The sequence below is a fragment of the Rhinolophus hipposideros genome (genome assembly GCF_964194185.1).
Source record: "Rhinolophus hipposideros genome assembly, chromosome: 16".
Lineage (NCBI taxonomy): Eukaryota > Metazoa > Chordata > Mammalia > Chiroptera > Rhinolophidae > Rhinolophus > Rhinolophus hipposideros.
In genome coordinates, this window is record NC_138062.1 from 53524244 (window position 1) to 53541357 (window position 17114).

Consider the following 17114-nt stretch of genomic DNA (forward strand, 5'->3'; position numbering starts at 1 on the left):
TTTTAAGTTGAAAACTGGGCATCAGTGCAAAGGGGTTTGCCTTATGATCTTGTTATTAAAATAATAAGAATTATGTTTTATTACTCCCTATAATCATTACCTACACAAAAGTAATCATTACATAGATTTCTGTCATCATGAATAAGTATTGCATAATTTTGAATATTAGATAAATGAAAATATATTGTATTCACTATTTGTATCTGGGTACTTTGGCTTTACATTATGAGATTATTGTGTTTACATGTAGCTGTTATTAGTGTCATTCTTCATTGATGTAGAGAAATCAATTAGAGTTTATTCTTATCATTTGCTAGTTCTGTATTTGAAAATTCATCTACTCTCTTAAATTTATTCAGAACCACAAAATTAATACTCATGGTGCTTTTATGGTTATTCACAGTGTGGTGAAATATTTGTTGCCCCACACACATGTTCCCCACTGAGGAGATGCTCTCCCTTCTTGTTTTAGCTTTCATACTGTAAGCAAGTGTTCTTTTCATGGTCTTATTTAGTGACATGTTTTTTACATCTTTTTGCTTTTGCTGGCAACTTTGCTGTTTAAAATGCCCCCAAGCATAGTGTTGAAATGCTTGTGCACAAAGGTCGTGATACGCCTAAGGGGAAAGCTTCATCCAAGCATGAGTTGTCGCGCAGTTTGGCCATAAATTCAATGTTAATTAATAAATAATATATATTAAATAAAATATCTTTGAACAGAAACACCTGTGAAACAAGGTTATGGATTGGTCAGTTCATAAAAATATTGTGACCAGAAAATCATTGAAACCTAACTGTATATTTCCCCCAGGAGCAATCGTTCAGTTCAGAAATTCAGTATTTGTGGTCATTTTATAGAACAAGTAACACTAATAATAAGAACCAAATATATTCAAATATATTAGACTTAATTTATCCAATAGCAGTAGAAAAAATAAATTCCAGAAGGATATTCCAGAAAGGGAACATAGAAAGAAAGGGGGAAAGTTAATATTTAGGTCAAAATGAGTGTAATGAGTGAGAGGTTCCTATTGCATAAAAAGTATGATATGTATATATATGTATTTGGTAAATCAACAAAATTAATAACATTTGAATTGAACAATGCTATTACTATGTTTGAATTAACAAATCATGCATTAACCTTTGCAAAAAGAAATGATTAAATATATGTTATCACTAAACATTTTACTGTCTTAGTCTTTTTAGGCTGCTATACCTAAATACAGCAGACTGCATAGCTCATAAATAACAGAAATGTGTTTCTCACAATTCTGAGTCTGGAAAGTCCAAGATTAAAGTTCCAGCATGGCTGCGATACAGTGAGGGCCCTCTTCCTGGTTCACAATTGGTGCCATGTCACTGTGTCCTCACATGGAGGAAGGGTGAGGGGTCTCTTTGGGGACTTTTTTTTTAATTACTTTTTTTTTATTAGTTTCAGGTGTACAAGACAAGGTAATACTTAGACGTTCATCATTTATATCCCTAACACTGTGAACCCCCCTCCCCCCATCCATTATCCCTCCGACCTCAGGCATCCACATTATCTCTGAGCTGGTCTTTTTTTTTTTTTTTTTTTTTTTTTTTTATTAGTTGGGGACTTTTTATAAAAGCACTAATCTCATTCATGAGGGCTCCATGCTCATGACCTAATCACCTCCCAAAGGCCCCATCGCCTGATACTATTATCTTTGGGGTTTAGGATTTCAATGCATGAATTCTGGAGGACTCAAACATTCAGACCACAGCATTCACTAAATTAAAAGGTTTAGTGAAAATGACCACATGCTAGGATATAAATTAAGCCTCAAGACATATTAATGAAACTATTTTGTACTGATTCTCTGACACAAAATTAAACTATCAATAATACCAAAGTAAATTTAAAATATCAATATTAAGTAATGTTAATAATCATGGGTAAATATATTGAATCCATGTAAGTATGCATGAGAATCTTTGGCTACATTAAAAAAGTAAATAATTAACTGAAAATAAAGCATTTAACACATACCTTTAGAATTTAATTGAAGAAAATCAGAATAATCTAAATGGAAGGAAGAAAGTATAAACATATAAAAACAAGACACAATGGAATTAAAGGATAGAGGTAAAAATTGATTTATTCCAAAAGACTAATTAAAAAGAATATCTTTGGGAATTTTGGCAAAGCGAAAGGACAAAAGTCACAGCACTATTAGAATTGAATAAAATGAGATATAACTACAATCCTAGCAGAGAGTAAAAGGAACTAAGTAAATATTGAGGTAAAAGTCATGGTAGGAAATTTTGAAAACATAGTGGGGAAAAAACAAAAATAAAAACAAAGGGAAAATGTAAGTTAATAACGTGTAACCCAAGAAGGAATATAAAAGGAATACATTCATAACTAATTAAATGAACTGACTTAAGAGTACTAAAACAAACTTTCTGTCCCAGGTGGATTTAGAGGTGGACATTCTACCAAACTTCAGAGTTACATTTTTGCACACAATTTGATGAGACCTTGGAATTTTAAAATCTTCATTGACTTGTTTGTTGACTTCCTGTTTTACTCCCTCTAACTGTTCTGGGTACATTCTCTGTATATCTGAGACTTTCTGCTATCAGAAAGAAATCTTAACTTTCTCTTGATGCGCCTTGCCCCTCACCCCTATTTCAGCCTTATTGCCTCACTTTCTGTACCTGCCTTCTGTTTGAAGAGCAGTGGGACCCATGAACAACATATCAGATCTGTCCCTATTGTAGGAAAAATGTGGGAACTTAATTTTTGGAACAAAAAGGCAGAAATAGTGGTGTGTCATGGGGTAGCTCACACAGCTCTGGGGAGGTTTATGATGGAATTGAATATTACCCTTCTGTCAATAAAAAGGGACGGTTTTGAATTACGGGGACTACTGAATACGTTTTTGGAAAGGAGAGTAAAGTAGCAGCTGCAGTGATTTGGGTCATTCTACAACAATCTATTCTATAGAAATTTAGAGATCACCTTAGTTTATAAAATGAAAATTTCCATACTAGATATGTTCAGTGTAATATGCTTTCTGATAGGGACACTACTGCTTGAGGCCTATTGTCAATTATAAATATCATCCTAAAATTTTAGATATTTACCACGTAAAATTCTCTCTTAAAACAATTAAAATTTTCTATCTCTGAATTTGTCTAAGTTCTCTTTTGCAACCATGTATAATTTCTGTTTATGTTGAATAAGTCTGCTATCTGCTGGGTAAAATGCATCCTTGTATTTGTCTTAACATTACCTAAGAATATGTGAATTTCAGTTCTCAAAAGTACTGCTTAATGGTGAATTATGAATATCCGAAATACTCTAGTTTTATATTTGAAAATACTTTATCTCTTAGAATTTTAAATTCCCTCAAGATGTTTCCTAATTTAAAAACAACATGTAAATGATAGATTATACAAACTTAGATATTGAACCCACTGTTTTCTAAATTAATAATTAACCCCCAAATTCAAGTTTTAAGACTATTGAAATAAAGAATATTTCTAGCTACTAAAAAACTAAAAAGCTCGATTTGTGATTTAAAGCTTTAGGTATATCCAAAGGCAGAGCATGCTCTTGAAGTCCACTGTGAAGCATAAAGTTAATTTTGTCAAAAGTAAAGCATCCGTTTTCAATCTGACCGCTCTCCTCAACTGAGGCTAGATTCAAAGTCAGCCTTTTTAGTATCCGAATGAAGTTATGCTTCCTGATTGTGTGCCTGTATTTATTTATTTGTATATTATGTAGAGGTAACTAAGAATATTGATTACAGTAAAAAGTTAATCATTCCCAAACATGATAGAAAATACTACAGATTTTTCTACGGTGTGGATATAGAAATAGAACCATGAAGTCCACAATCAGAGTCTTATTCTTGAGAAGTAAAAAAATGAAAAAATAAAATAATAATCACACTACATTTATTTAAATTTAATCTTTCCAGTTTTCTTTTCCAATCCAATTTAAGTAGATCCCTAGTCTTTATTGATTGATTGATTGATTGATTGATTGATTGATTGATTCATTCATTCATTTTGTGTTAAATTTTTATTGGGAACTATTGGGGAACAGTGTGTTTTTCCGGCACCCATCAGCTCCAAGTCAAGTTGTTTTCAATCTGCTTGTGGAGGGCACAACTCACTGGCCCATGTGGGAATCGAACTGGTGACCTTGGTGTTATGAGCACTGCGTTCTCACCAACTGAGCCAACCAGCCTCCCCACCCCAGTCTTTTATAGTGACATCCAAGCAGTTGTATATCTGACTTTCTTTTGCTTGTATTAACTGTGTAGGTTTGTCTTAAATATGCATCTTAGGACTAAACATTTTTTAAAAATGTGAACACCATTTTTATATTTTACTATTAAAATAACAAAAACTTTCTTGGCAACGTAAGATTTTACAAGCTTCATGATAAATTATTCCTGGAACGTATTTGTTTTCCGTGGGTATCGTTTCAATCTGGACCTTTAAAAGAAAAAGATCCCAATTTTCAAATGGAATCTATAACCTTGGTGTTGCTTTAAACATCAAATGGTCATTGCTCTTCCTACTATTAAAATTTCTGTAGCAGTGGCATACAGGTGATGTTTTGCTCTATAGAAGATTAACTGGTAAACAACTGACCTCCTTTTGTCTTCTGTGGAGCAAAATCAGGTTCTGCTTCAATGCAGAAGTAGCTTATTGTAACATCCCGGGAGTATTCTTAAGTGTCATCAGCAGTCTCCTCTAGCCATTAGCACATTATCTTGAGAATCTACATCATTAGTTTAAATTAGGTTCACTTAATTAGCCAGCTGGTACTCTCCTTGTCAGACTGATAAACAAGCTGTGCTTCACTGTTCCTTCAGGTCAAAACTAAACCCCAACTTCCGTGTATCTTTGTTGCTCTTATCAGTATTTTACCCTTCCTACATAAACCATCTTTATAGAAGTTGATGTAACTGATCCAAGACCAGTGTAGCATGCAGTTTAAAATTTTTGGACTTGTGGCACTTCCTCAAGAAATATTGACGAATTCGTATACCACTAGGTATGTTGGGACTCTGAGGGAGTTAAGATTTACAGATGAAATCAACGAAGGAAAAAAAAAAAACACACACAAAGCCTCATGGTATAAGTAAGTTGTATCCTTAAACAGTGTATTAAAAAATAAATAAAAAATTATCAATATCTTTATAAAGCTATAACAAATAAAACATTTATTATTACATTACAGAGTGTATTTTAAACATTTTTATGAAGGAGTAGGATAAGAAACTACTTCATCACAAGGATGTAACACTTTGAAAATAGTTACATGGGAAATTAAGAAATATGGAATCTAAATATGTAGGGGCTAAATATGTAGATATCTGCTACTAATTAATTACAATAACAAAATATTAAGTTATTTGAAAAATATTTGAAAATATTTAATAAATCAATAAATCTTTGGAAGAAGGATTGTGGCTTAATTATATGAATATCACCAGGCCACACAAAAGCTACATGTGCATGAAATTGTAGATTTTATAATATGGAAGAGAAATTTCCAACCTATAATATCCGAATCTTCTTTTTAAACAAAGTCTTACAGAATTATTCAGGAGGTCAAACTGATCTCCTTTGATCTGTTTTGTTTGGGATTCACATCACCTACTGTAAATAGGTCTCATTTCCATAGGGTTCTCAAGGCAAAGTTTGAAAACAATTTTTCTAGCAAAATAATACTGGTAGTAAAATCCAAATTTATACTAAGTAATAAATGAACATTCTATATAGGTTACTTATTAGATGAAAGATGAGTTATATAAAATGTGTTTTTCACAATCACATGTTCTTGAATATTGTCTTTTAGTTTATAGCATTTTTCCTGATAAATGTTTGGTACCTGAAAAAAAAAAAGTATATATATAATAAGTGGTCTCTGAAGTAGAATGTATACAACATAAGGAAGGTGAAAGGTGACTAGTTGTAAGAGGGGAATGCTAGGATGTCATTCATTTTTTTTTTTTTATCTTAAAAAAGGAATCATACTGTATTTTATAAATCTTTAGTATATAGACCGATTTTAGAGGCCTGATTTCATCTGTATGTTATTGGACATGAGAGTATCTTGAGAGGAAAATGGGAGTTTAACAATAGGGAGAGATCCGTGTTGGTAACCTTAGTCTTTTGTTCATTTTTATCTGTGAAAAGGGGATAACAATAGTACATACCTCATTTAAAAAGATTGTTGTGAAGATTAAATAAAAATAATTTGTATTTGTAAAATATTTAGAAAAAAATATTATTCATACTAAGTCTAGTGCAGAGTATTATGTTTTTGTTATATAAAGTAATAATGATGATCTTGATAATAATAAGTTTTGGCATGTTCAATTTTGCCATTTGCTTTTCTCAGTTATGGTCTAAGTGCATAGGTTATATGCACAAAAAGTTTGCCTTCTTGGGGTCTAGAATCAATTAGATGGAGACAGACAATGAAAATTAAGAATGTTGAAAAAGGAAATTGTGTAATATGTAAGGTGGTAAGTGCTATTGGAAAAGGTAAAATGGTAGAGCAAGGCCACAGGGCATTGGGAAAGCTAAAGATGAAGGGAAGTACAAAAGGGAAAGCTGGTTACAACAATAAATAGGGTAGTCAGAGAGCTCACTGCAGTGGGCTCTGAGCAAAGTGTTGGGGAAGCAGACATGCTGATATCATCTAGCGAAAGACAGTTCCAGGGAAAAGACTTCCAAAAGGCAGAAGTATAGTTCCTTGGATGAATAGCAAGGAATCCAAGAGCATCTGGATTGGAGACATAAAGGGGAGAGTAGTAGGCGAGGGGGTGGGAGAAAGAAAACTGGGGAGTGACAGGTCAGGTGGGACCCAGTTGTCATTATAAGGACTTTTAGCTTTTATGCTGAAGGAAATGAGAAGACATTGTAGTGTTTTGTGCAGGTTAGTGTCATGCTCTGTTTAATGGTAACGACAAAGAAATGACTCTGACAAATCTGTTGAGAAAATTGGTGAGTCTAAAGTTAGAAGTTAGAAACCATGTGATGAGGTTAGAGATGACAGAGGCTCTGTTCTTGGCGGCTGCAGGGGAAATGCTGCAAAGAGGCCAATACTCAGAAGACAGAGGCAAAGGTGCTTCCTGAGGTGTGGGAGGAAAAAGACAGTCAAGGATAATAGGATCTTTACCATCATTTTCCTAAAGTATGGAGAAACATTGTAACTATTTTACAACACAAAGGCTTGAAGGTTTAATTGTGGCAAGAACATTTTTTTAAATTAGTTTTAGGTGTACAAAACAATGTAACAGTTAAATATTTATACCCCTCACAAAGTGCTAACTCCCTTCCCCCAATCTTCTACCCCTCTGATATTGTATCTAGCTGTTACAATTCCATTGACTCTATTCCCTATGCTGTATTCCACACCCAGTGAATATATATATATATATATGTATATATATTAAATTATACTTGACATTCAGCTTCAGGTGTATCCTGCAGTGGTCAGGGAACTACACCATCTAAGAAGTGGTCTCCCTAATAAGACAAGTGTCCATTGAATACCCTACAAAATCTTTAGAAAAATTTTAAGAATGTCAAAAATAGTGTCTTTCACTTTTGCAAAAGCTAATGGTCTAAATTTACTTATCATTTAAAATAATTTCCAATGTGTACTAGCAGACATTTTGTAAAATCCAACACATGTAATTTATCTCTTTTAAAGTTGATGATGTAAGTAGGAACTTATATGGGCTTTTTTGTTGTTGAAAATTGGTTTACAGAAAGGTAATCCTGAAGAAGGTTATTTAGAAATATTTTCATTATTGTTACATGATGTTGTTGCTGAAAACCATGAAAATTCTCTCTCTGTAAAATATGTTACATCTGCACACTTGAAAACTTGTAAACATATGTTTCCTAAGATTTAAACATTTTCCAAATAAAATACAAGTATGTCATAGTACTTTTCTTCCTTTTGATATGCATATCTTTTTCAATTCTGGTGTGCTTTTATAACCGAACACCAAAATAAACTGAATTAAATACCAAACCTTTGAAAAGCTGAAACACAAAATGTTAAAAAATTTTGGAGACCATTGAGCAGACATTTTTTTTTTTAATTCTAAAGTTGTTTTGAAAATTGATTGATATTTTCCTGTTTTAAATACATATATATTACTTTATTTAATGGCAATTAATCATGGACTGCTTTCTGAAACCTCCTGGAACATATTTTCATGTTAACTAAAAAAGTGTCGGTCTTCCCATTTATTAAAACATTATTACTTTAAGGCTCAATTATAGGATCGCCTCCCCCCTTTATCCCTTGTCCCAGATTGTACTTCTTCCTCTCAGCTGTGATGGCATTCATTCCTTATTTTTATTTTATGGCATACTTCAAGTTATTTTAAGTCCTTTCACCCTTCAGCCTATAAATTCTCCAAGGACAAATACTGTGTTCATTTATTTTTTCTTCTAGGTCTCCACTTGCTAAATAAGGGTATTGCATCTCTAACTTTGAAATACTATGATGTTAATTGTCATGAAATTTAGCTTTTCTAATAGCAGTAGTAGTCTTTCTGTAGTACTTAATATTCACCATGCTTACCCTAAGCACTTTATATTTACTATCTCACCTATTATTCACAACAACCCTTTGAAGTAGGTGTTATTATTGTCTTCATTTTATTTAAGAGGAAACTGAGCCACAGAAAAGCTTAGTAACTTTTCAAGGCATTAGTATTAGTATTGTCATTATTTTAATATAATTAAATGCTCAGATTTGAAGTCGGCTTCAGAATACATGTCTGTGAGCATGGCGTGTACAGCCTCTCAATGATTCTCCACTAAAATCGTATTGCTTATGCAATGATGCTGAATACATTTGAGCCCTGTGAGATTCTTTCCATATTCCAAAAGAGGGAACAATCAAACAAAAGGATGTTTTTTATACATGAGGCATAAATAGGAGGGGAACATATTCACACACTATCATCAGAATGAAACTACCAACTAGGAGGGATGAATGAAATGCAAAATCATTCTCAGAAATCATCATATTAACCTTCATTATGTATAAATTATGCCATTTGACCACCCTTAGACCCTAGAGAGGCTGGGAAACTTAGTACCTGTCACAGGGAAATGGAATAGTCACTGGCTCAGATCTCTGGTGCTTGGCCAAGTGGTAGCCAAGTGGGCTACCTTCCCTGAGAACATGGCTGCTTGTTTGAAACTAGAACAATATTGTGGCTCTGTTAGCCAGGAAGAAGGGGATGAGGACACGGACACAGTAATGTGGAAATAGTTTTTTTCAGATAATAATTACTTCAGTACTCCAAGAACACTGAGTATTTTAAATAGATATAAAATGCAGGGCATGACTTAGAAAATAAATATTTTGTAAGACTAAATTGCCAACATGTTAGTTAAAATATGAATCCCCATATGTTCAACCGCAACTGTAGTTCACCTTTAGCTAAACCGACGGAGAAGAAATGCATTGAAAATTGAATAAAGGCTGTTTTATTGAATACAATTTGTTTTATGTTATAAAATTGTATATGCAACTATACAGGAAATTATTTTAATAGCTTGGAAAATAAATAGCTTAAATTAAGGTGAGTGAAATTACTGTCTGAAAGCAATTTGTTTTATGTTAAATAAATGTTAAATATTATAAATATCAGCAGAAAAACACATTTACTATATATATATATATATGGTACAAAAATTTTGCTTATTCTTCTTTCTGTGGTTTTAGATTTCTCATTAAGGAAACTAAATTAGGTAATCTGTTACTAGAGTTACAACCACCTACAGGTACCAAATCATTGGTGTTATATTATTATAGATGGCCAAATCCCATAACCACCAGTGGGATGCAAAAACCTACTAGTATAAACAGTTGTCACCTGAATTCAACAATGGATTGAAATGCATGTGTTAATCATTTATACCTTGAGTTTCTAAATAGCTTCTCCATGACACACAATTTGCGTAAGTAATGACTGAACATAAGACTTTATAAAATGGTGCAAAAACGTGTTTGAGTCAAGTGTCTTATTTCTGAATTAGTAAAATAAGAATTTAGAAACTTAGATAATTGGAAACATATTTTTTAATCTGACATCTAAATTCTTAGGTTATTCCATAATTTCTGGCCTACTTTTAAACTAATGTTTCAGTCTGAAAAAAAAATTTAACTCCTGTTTATTGCAGGCAGTAAACACAGACCCGGTCCCAGTTAAGTTGCACTACGACAAATCCCATGATCAGGTCTGGGTACTAAGTTGGGGTACCATGGAAAAGACGTCTCCAACACTACAGGTAAGTGCATTTCAGTGTATCTGAAAAAAATAATGATCTTTAAACCTTTATGTAGCTCATTAGATATTTATAACCACTTAACAATGACCTTCTTCCACCTGAAGCCTGTACTTTAATCACATCTAGATATACACAGAAAAAGGAAAAAGATAAGTCCATATTCAGTACTTTTTGGATTGGAAAATATTGTAGGTCATATTTATCAAAAGTTAGATTTATACGCCGAAAGAATCACCCCTGATTTCAAAGCCAATGCCGTTAGAAAGAAAATAAAAGGTCAAAATTTACCTTTCAACATTCCCCCCGCCTCCTTCAAATTTTCATAAAAATTTTATTATTTCCATTTCTCCCTCTTTTTTTAATTAAAGTTTATTGATTGGGGTGACAATTGTTAATGAAATTACATAATTTCAGGTGTACAATTCTGTATTACATCATCTATAAATCCCATTGTGTGTTCACCACCCAGAGTCAGTTCTCCTTCCATCACCATATGTTTGATCCCCCTTAGACTCATCTCCCTCCCCCCACCCCCTCCCCTCTGGTAACCACTAAACTATTGTTTGTGTCTATGAGTTTTTATTTCTCATTTGTTCATCTTGCTTTTTGTTGTTTTTTGTTGTTTTTTGTTGTTTTGTTGTTTTTGTTGTTTTTTGTTGTTTTGTTGTTTTGTTGTTTTGGGTTTCACCACATACCAGTGAAATCATAGGGTTCTCTGCTTTTTCTGTCTGACTTGTTTCTCTTAGTATTATAACCTCAAGATCCATCCAAGTGCTCCTCCATTTCTTTTTCAAAATGGGTCTGGAGGGTGGGGATTGTGAGATAGAGACCAGAAGAGTCAGACAAAGTCACAAAGCAGATCTTCGTTTTTCACCAGATATTATTTTGTTAACTGAGCACAGACTCATTTCTAATTGGGAAATAAGTAGTGTAATATTTGTGGAACTTGCTTATGTCTTACAGTTGTTAATTTGAGAACTTGACATATACAGAAAAAAATATATACTATTTGACAATGATTCTTTGGCACAGACTTTTGATTTGGGGGATTATAAATTTAAGAGGAAACAGAGAGAATAGGATGGAATGTCTGGCCCTGGAAATGTGTTTTATCTATTTTTCAAATTGCCTTGTGATTTTATCATTACCTTGAATATGTCCCTTCTTACAAATTCCTAAATCATTAACCTTTGGCCAATTTTCAACAAATCCGTTTAATGCAATGTTATTTGTAATCAGTTCTCAGTACCAAAACTTTTAATGTTTTTGAAATATTTTCAGTATTGCAATATTTAACTTACAAAGGACAAGTCTAGTGAAATGAAATCTTTTAAAGTAATGATCAGAATGATGGTTCATTTTATATTTCACTAGATATTATGTGTCATGTAAAACTTCTAAAATATGATACAGTATTTCAGGTACCTATTGCTGGAGATCAAACCACCCCAAAACTTGATGTCTTAAATAAAATGAAAAGATGACTTGTCACTCACAAATTCTGTGACTTGGCATTCTGGAAAGTTCTTCCACAGGTGTGATCAGGCAGCACCCATGGGGCTGTGATCAATTGATGACTGTAGCTGGAAGATCCAAAATGGCACACTCCCACATCTGTCCTATAGTAGTAGTGCTTAGTTGGGTGACTTGTGTCTCCTGCATGTGCCTGCTCATTCGCTGGCATCTTTACAGCATGGTGGTTCCAGGTTACAAGATAATGGAAGTTGCAAGGCCAATTAAGATCTAGGCTCCAGGATTCACATAAAATAACTTCCACGACAGCCCATTCATGAAAGCCAGTTCCACTCCCTCCCTAGATTCAAGAGAATGGAGTAACAGAGCCAATCTCTTGATGGAAAGAGCACAATCTTCATTGTGGACAATTGTTAGAATGATCCACTACCTATGGAAATAGACTCTAGTTATTTGATATTTTGTACGTAAATATAAACTTGACAAGATAAATGAAGTAGGTCAATACATATGATTTTTGGAAAAAAAAAAACTTTAGGCAAACTTCTTTAATATCATACAGAAGGTGGGGAGGAAGTTTTTTTAGAAGTGTTAAGTAACTTCCCACATATTATCTAGCCATCTAAAACTGGATCCTTTCTCTCTGAATGTCTAATAAAAAGTATGCTGATAAGATGTATTAAATTTTAAAAATATTTGCTGGATGGGAGTGAAAGGTAAGTGTCACACCTGAAGATACAACATAAAATATCAGAATTGAGAATTACTCTTAAAATAGTACATACAAGATTTACTTATATAATGTGTGTATTTGTGTGTGTGTAAATGCACATATCCATGTATATGATAGGTAGACAGGTAGATGATAGATGATAGATAGATAGATAGATAGATAGATAGATAGATAGATAGATAGACAGATTGATAGCCAGCCAGGAAACACACGGTCTGTGGATCAGAGAACAGACCATTTCTTACTCCTGGAGGATGTTAGTGAGTATCTTCCAGCCCCAGTTCCCACAGCATGATGGGTGAGAGATAATATTACCCTGTATGGCAGCACAGTTGTACTACATGAGAAGGACCCTGAAATGAAGTGTCCCTAAGATTTTTTTTTACACCGCTGGCACATCACCCCATCTTTTCCTGTGAGAGCGAGAGATTATTACTCTGCAATGAGTGCAAATGTTGTCCTGGGACAGGAGGGGCAGGTCAGTACCCTGGAATGTCAATAATTGTCTCCAAGGCTTTCAGTCTCTAAACCTCTCATGAGCAGAACACCGTCTCCAGCTTCCGAAGCATATTAGCTATGTTATCATCCTTTAACCACGTTGGCCAGTGCTCTTTGCTCAGAAAGACCTGACTCTGCAGAAATGTCAAAATATTTATGGATAATTGTCTCCCCACAAGATTATTAGGAAACATTCCCAAAGAATATGGGATTTAAGATTTGTTTGAAAAGGGGAACAGATTTTCCTTTGGAAAAATTAAATTCCCCAAATGAAAAACATAGGTCTGCTCTCATTTTTGCTAGTGTATCTCCTTGCCATAATGTTGAAAGGTTAGACCAGAAAGAGAAGTGGATGTTAGGTTGTGAAGGCTTGGAAGTAACTTTTTTATCCTAGTGCAGTATATCTTGTAATGGTACCCACTGACCCTTGAAGGTACAAAAGCATTTTACCAAGGGTCTAAAAGCATTAGACTCCTTGGGGTTTAATTTTGATTATAATTAAATCTATACATCTTTACCAATTATGAAAGCAAAATATATCATTTTCTATATATTTGCAATTAATTAATAAACATCCATGAACTGTAATTTTAGAAATGTAAGACAGTGATTTTTTTTTGAAATAGTGTCCTCAAATGAATTCTCAAAGATTTATCATAGTTTTTTTTTCCTTTTGAAAGACAACATACCTGATGAAAATTTAAGAAATGCTATTCTAAAAATCATGAGTCTCTCATCTTCACAGTTTTAGAACTTGTATGTAATATCTTTTTGAATGCACAACATTTACAGAAGAAAAATATCTCCAGAAAACAACTTGGAAAAATGTCCTTACATTTTGCTATTGGTCAGGAAGTAGACCCCAGCCAGATGTGGTGACAGTGGGAGGTGGTGGCTCTGGGTTTGTGGAAGGCATCACATGTAGAGAGAGCAATAGCAGGTTGCCATTAGGAAGGAGGCACGGTTGTTGAAAGATTGGGCATATTGATTAAGGTGCATAGATCAATCTGTGTGTCCTTACAAGTAGTCTGCTCAGTTCTGAACCTGGCAATCCATCACTTCCTGCTTAATTCCAGCACTGAGAAGGACCCAGAACCATCCGGGAGCAAACTCTAGACAAAGAGGACCTAGGGAAGTGACATTGTGTTTTTTACAACGTAGGACTATGCCAAGCACAGACAAGATGCTCAGTGAATATACCTTCAGTGGCATGACATATTTTGTATCAGGAAGGTGAGGATGCAATATGTACATGCTATTGTAGTTTGAATATTAAATTTTGTGTTGCCTGTGATCTATTTAGAACACGCTGGCACATAGCATCATTGCTGCTGTCAGTCTAAGTATTATTGTTAATATCAAATACATGTACATGTGTTTTGAGAGTCTATACAATCTGATAATTCCTTCTCTCTTACTCTGTCGATCTTTATTAAAGTCTGGTAGACTTTATTATGAATGGCTAAAATCCAGTGCCAAATTTCTCACTGATGTTCATTAATAAAATAGGTATAGTGTCTTTAAGGTTTTTACCACATACTTTGGTTTTCTCTGCCTCTGGGCACATGCTGAGCTCCTTTTAGTTAAGTGGAGCCATCTGATTAGTTCTGGCAAATGAGATCTGTTGTGAATGGAAGCATTCAAGATAGTCGGCTCCTCCTCCTCCGTCAGTGGGAAATACTGAACACTGAGGGAAAACAGTAGATATCCTGCCAAATCCCTCAGGCAAAGTAACATGTGTGAAAGGAAATCTTTATTTTCTAAGCCACTAAGACTTTAAGATGTATTTCCTGTTTTTTTTTGTTTTTTTTTGTTTTGTTTTGTTTTAACTGTAACATAACTTAGCTTATCCTGACTTATAATAATCTATTTTCACTGAACATGGCAATTTTCAATAAAACTCAATGAAAATATGTTCATTTGAAACTTTCAGAAAAAACACACCAAAAAACTAAAAGTAAAAATGATATTCGCTTCTATCATGAAAACTAAAGGAAGAGATTGTTTTGAAGGAGGAAAGTCTATTTGACTTAGTCAGTAGTTTAGGAACTTTAATTTGGGGGTCATATGTATGAAGGATTTAAAAGGTGGGGACACAATTAATTTTTAATACTGAATCTGGAGTATATTGCCTATATATCTGTAACAAGGGAATTTTAATATATCCTAAATTTGGTCAAGGACAATAAATTATATTAGTGTGGCAACGGTATTCTATTTGTAAATAAAAATTAAAGATGATTAAAAAATAAATAAACTTTAAAAAAAGGCGGGGCCAGGAAAGAGCTTTAAAATACTTAACAACAATGGTGTGCAGCACTGACAATAGAAAAAAACAACATGGTGGTAAGAAAAATCTGAAAGAAATGCTAGAATGGTACATATTATGATATAAGGAATAAAAGAGTTTAAATGCCGTTATCTTTTTTTTAATGGACTATAAAAGTTTTAAAAGCCAATTACTGATGAAGAGTTGGAAAAAGAAACCTCAGCTTAAAACTTACTTAAATCTGGGGAGCGTTTTCTTTGCCTGTTGAGATTTGTTTCCCAGCAATTGTCATCAATTTGGCTCATATAAACTCATTAAAACTCTCAAAAAAAGAAAAGAAAACAATACTTACTTAAATCCATCATATTCAATTTATAGGAGGAATACATTTTAACCTATTTTATCTATTCTAGAATATCTGAAATCTAAAATATTTCATATGATTTACTTTGAAGTTTTCAGTGCTATGTTTCCTGCTCAGTTCTACAAGAGGAGAAATTTGCTTTTGTTTTAGTTTCTGTATATTAATTATACTGCAATAAAGGTGTTTAAAAAAAGAAAGCTAATATCTCATTTACATAGGTATGCTTGCTTTTATTTTTTCTTATTATAGCAAAGTTAAAAGTTTTATAATACAGAAGTTGTTTATATGTATATTTATATATTAAGCAGAAATTATTCAAAATACATCTGTTTTGTACTTTTATTTCTTTATAGAAACAGAAGTTTCTACATTGAAAATAAGCAATGATATAATTCGTTTGCTTATTAATATACTAATTTTGAGGATGGCAAGAAAGAGGCTGTGCCAATAACTACCAGAGATTTATTTCAACTCTAAATAGAATGAAAGCTGATCCTAGTAAGGGAGTGCATTGCTGAGATCTAAACACGGTGTGTTCTGTGTAGGTAATAACCCTGGCCAGTGCAAACGTGCCACACCACACAATCCACACCCAGCCGGTGGGAAAGCAATTTGACCGAGTGGATGACTTTTTCATTCCCACGACAACACTCCTCATCACCCACATGAGGTAAGTGCTAAAATGAGCAATCGATCAGCTTTTCAATTTCTCTCTAATTTTGGCACAAACCCATGGGAAATCATTAAACATTTCAATTAATACAAAAACTACACACAGAAGTGCACATGATTTAGCTTTTTCTCATCTGCCTGAAGAATGTTGACTTAATCAACATTAGCAATGAATTTCCTGTGATATGTTTCTTAAGCCTAATACAGAAGTGAATTTATAAAGATACAGTTGCACATTTTTAGTCAATTTTACAGTTAATATTTTTGCCAATCCTTCCAAGGAGTTTCTTATTAGGCTTTTGCCAAATGCTCACATTTGAACTTGACATAATGAAAGAGCCACTCTCATAGAAATCTATTCAATACATTCTAATAACATTCTTGAATCATTTTCACCCACTTAGAAATTAATATAAAATTGTATTAGTAAGTATAGTAAGTTGAAATAAAATGTTTGATGTCTTTGAGAAAACATGTTGGCGTGTTCTATCTGTATATTTACAAGAGGTGAAAAGGTAACACTTTTTAATGACATCACTGCAAAGTTTCACAGCAGTTTCTATGCTTTAAAGGGAGAGACTTTGAATATATCACAATTTTTAGTATTATGTCTTGGTATAATTTATTTTAAAAAATTTGTAAGTGTTGCTTAACAGTGTTACTGAGTCTGAACCAAACTAATATTTTGTTCTGTTTCTCAAGTGAATTTTGATGAGGGGGAACGTCAGCAGATGTTATATGAGCCATTATTTGATATTTTTGTATATCTGTTTCTCTTGTATTAA

General features: G+C 33.3%; 1 protein-coding gene across 5 annotated transcripts in view; it reads left to right on the forward strand.

Annotated features, from left to right (window-relative positions):
* FSTL5 (follistatin like 5) overlaps positions 1-17114 on the forward strand; it is a 1025577-nt gene that overhangs the window by 966693 nt on the left and 41770 nt on the right. For all 5 annotated transcript variants that reach the window (XM_081077240.1, XM_081077239.1, XM_081077242.1 and 2 more), the window contains 2 exons: positions 10213-10320; positions 16203-16327. In XM_081077240.1, the coding sequence (XP_080933366.1) occupies positions 10213-10320; positions 16203-16327 (233 nt within the window). The remainder of the gene's footprint in view (positions 1-10212; positions 10321-16202; positions 16328-17114) is intronic.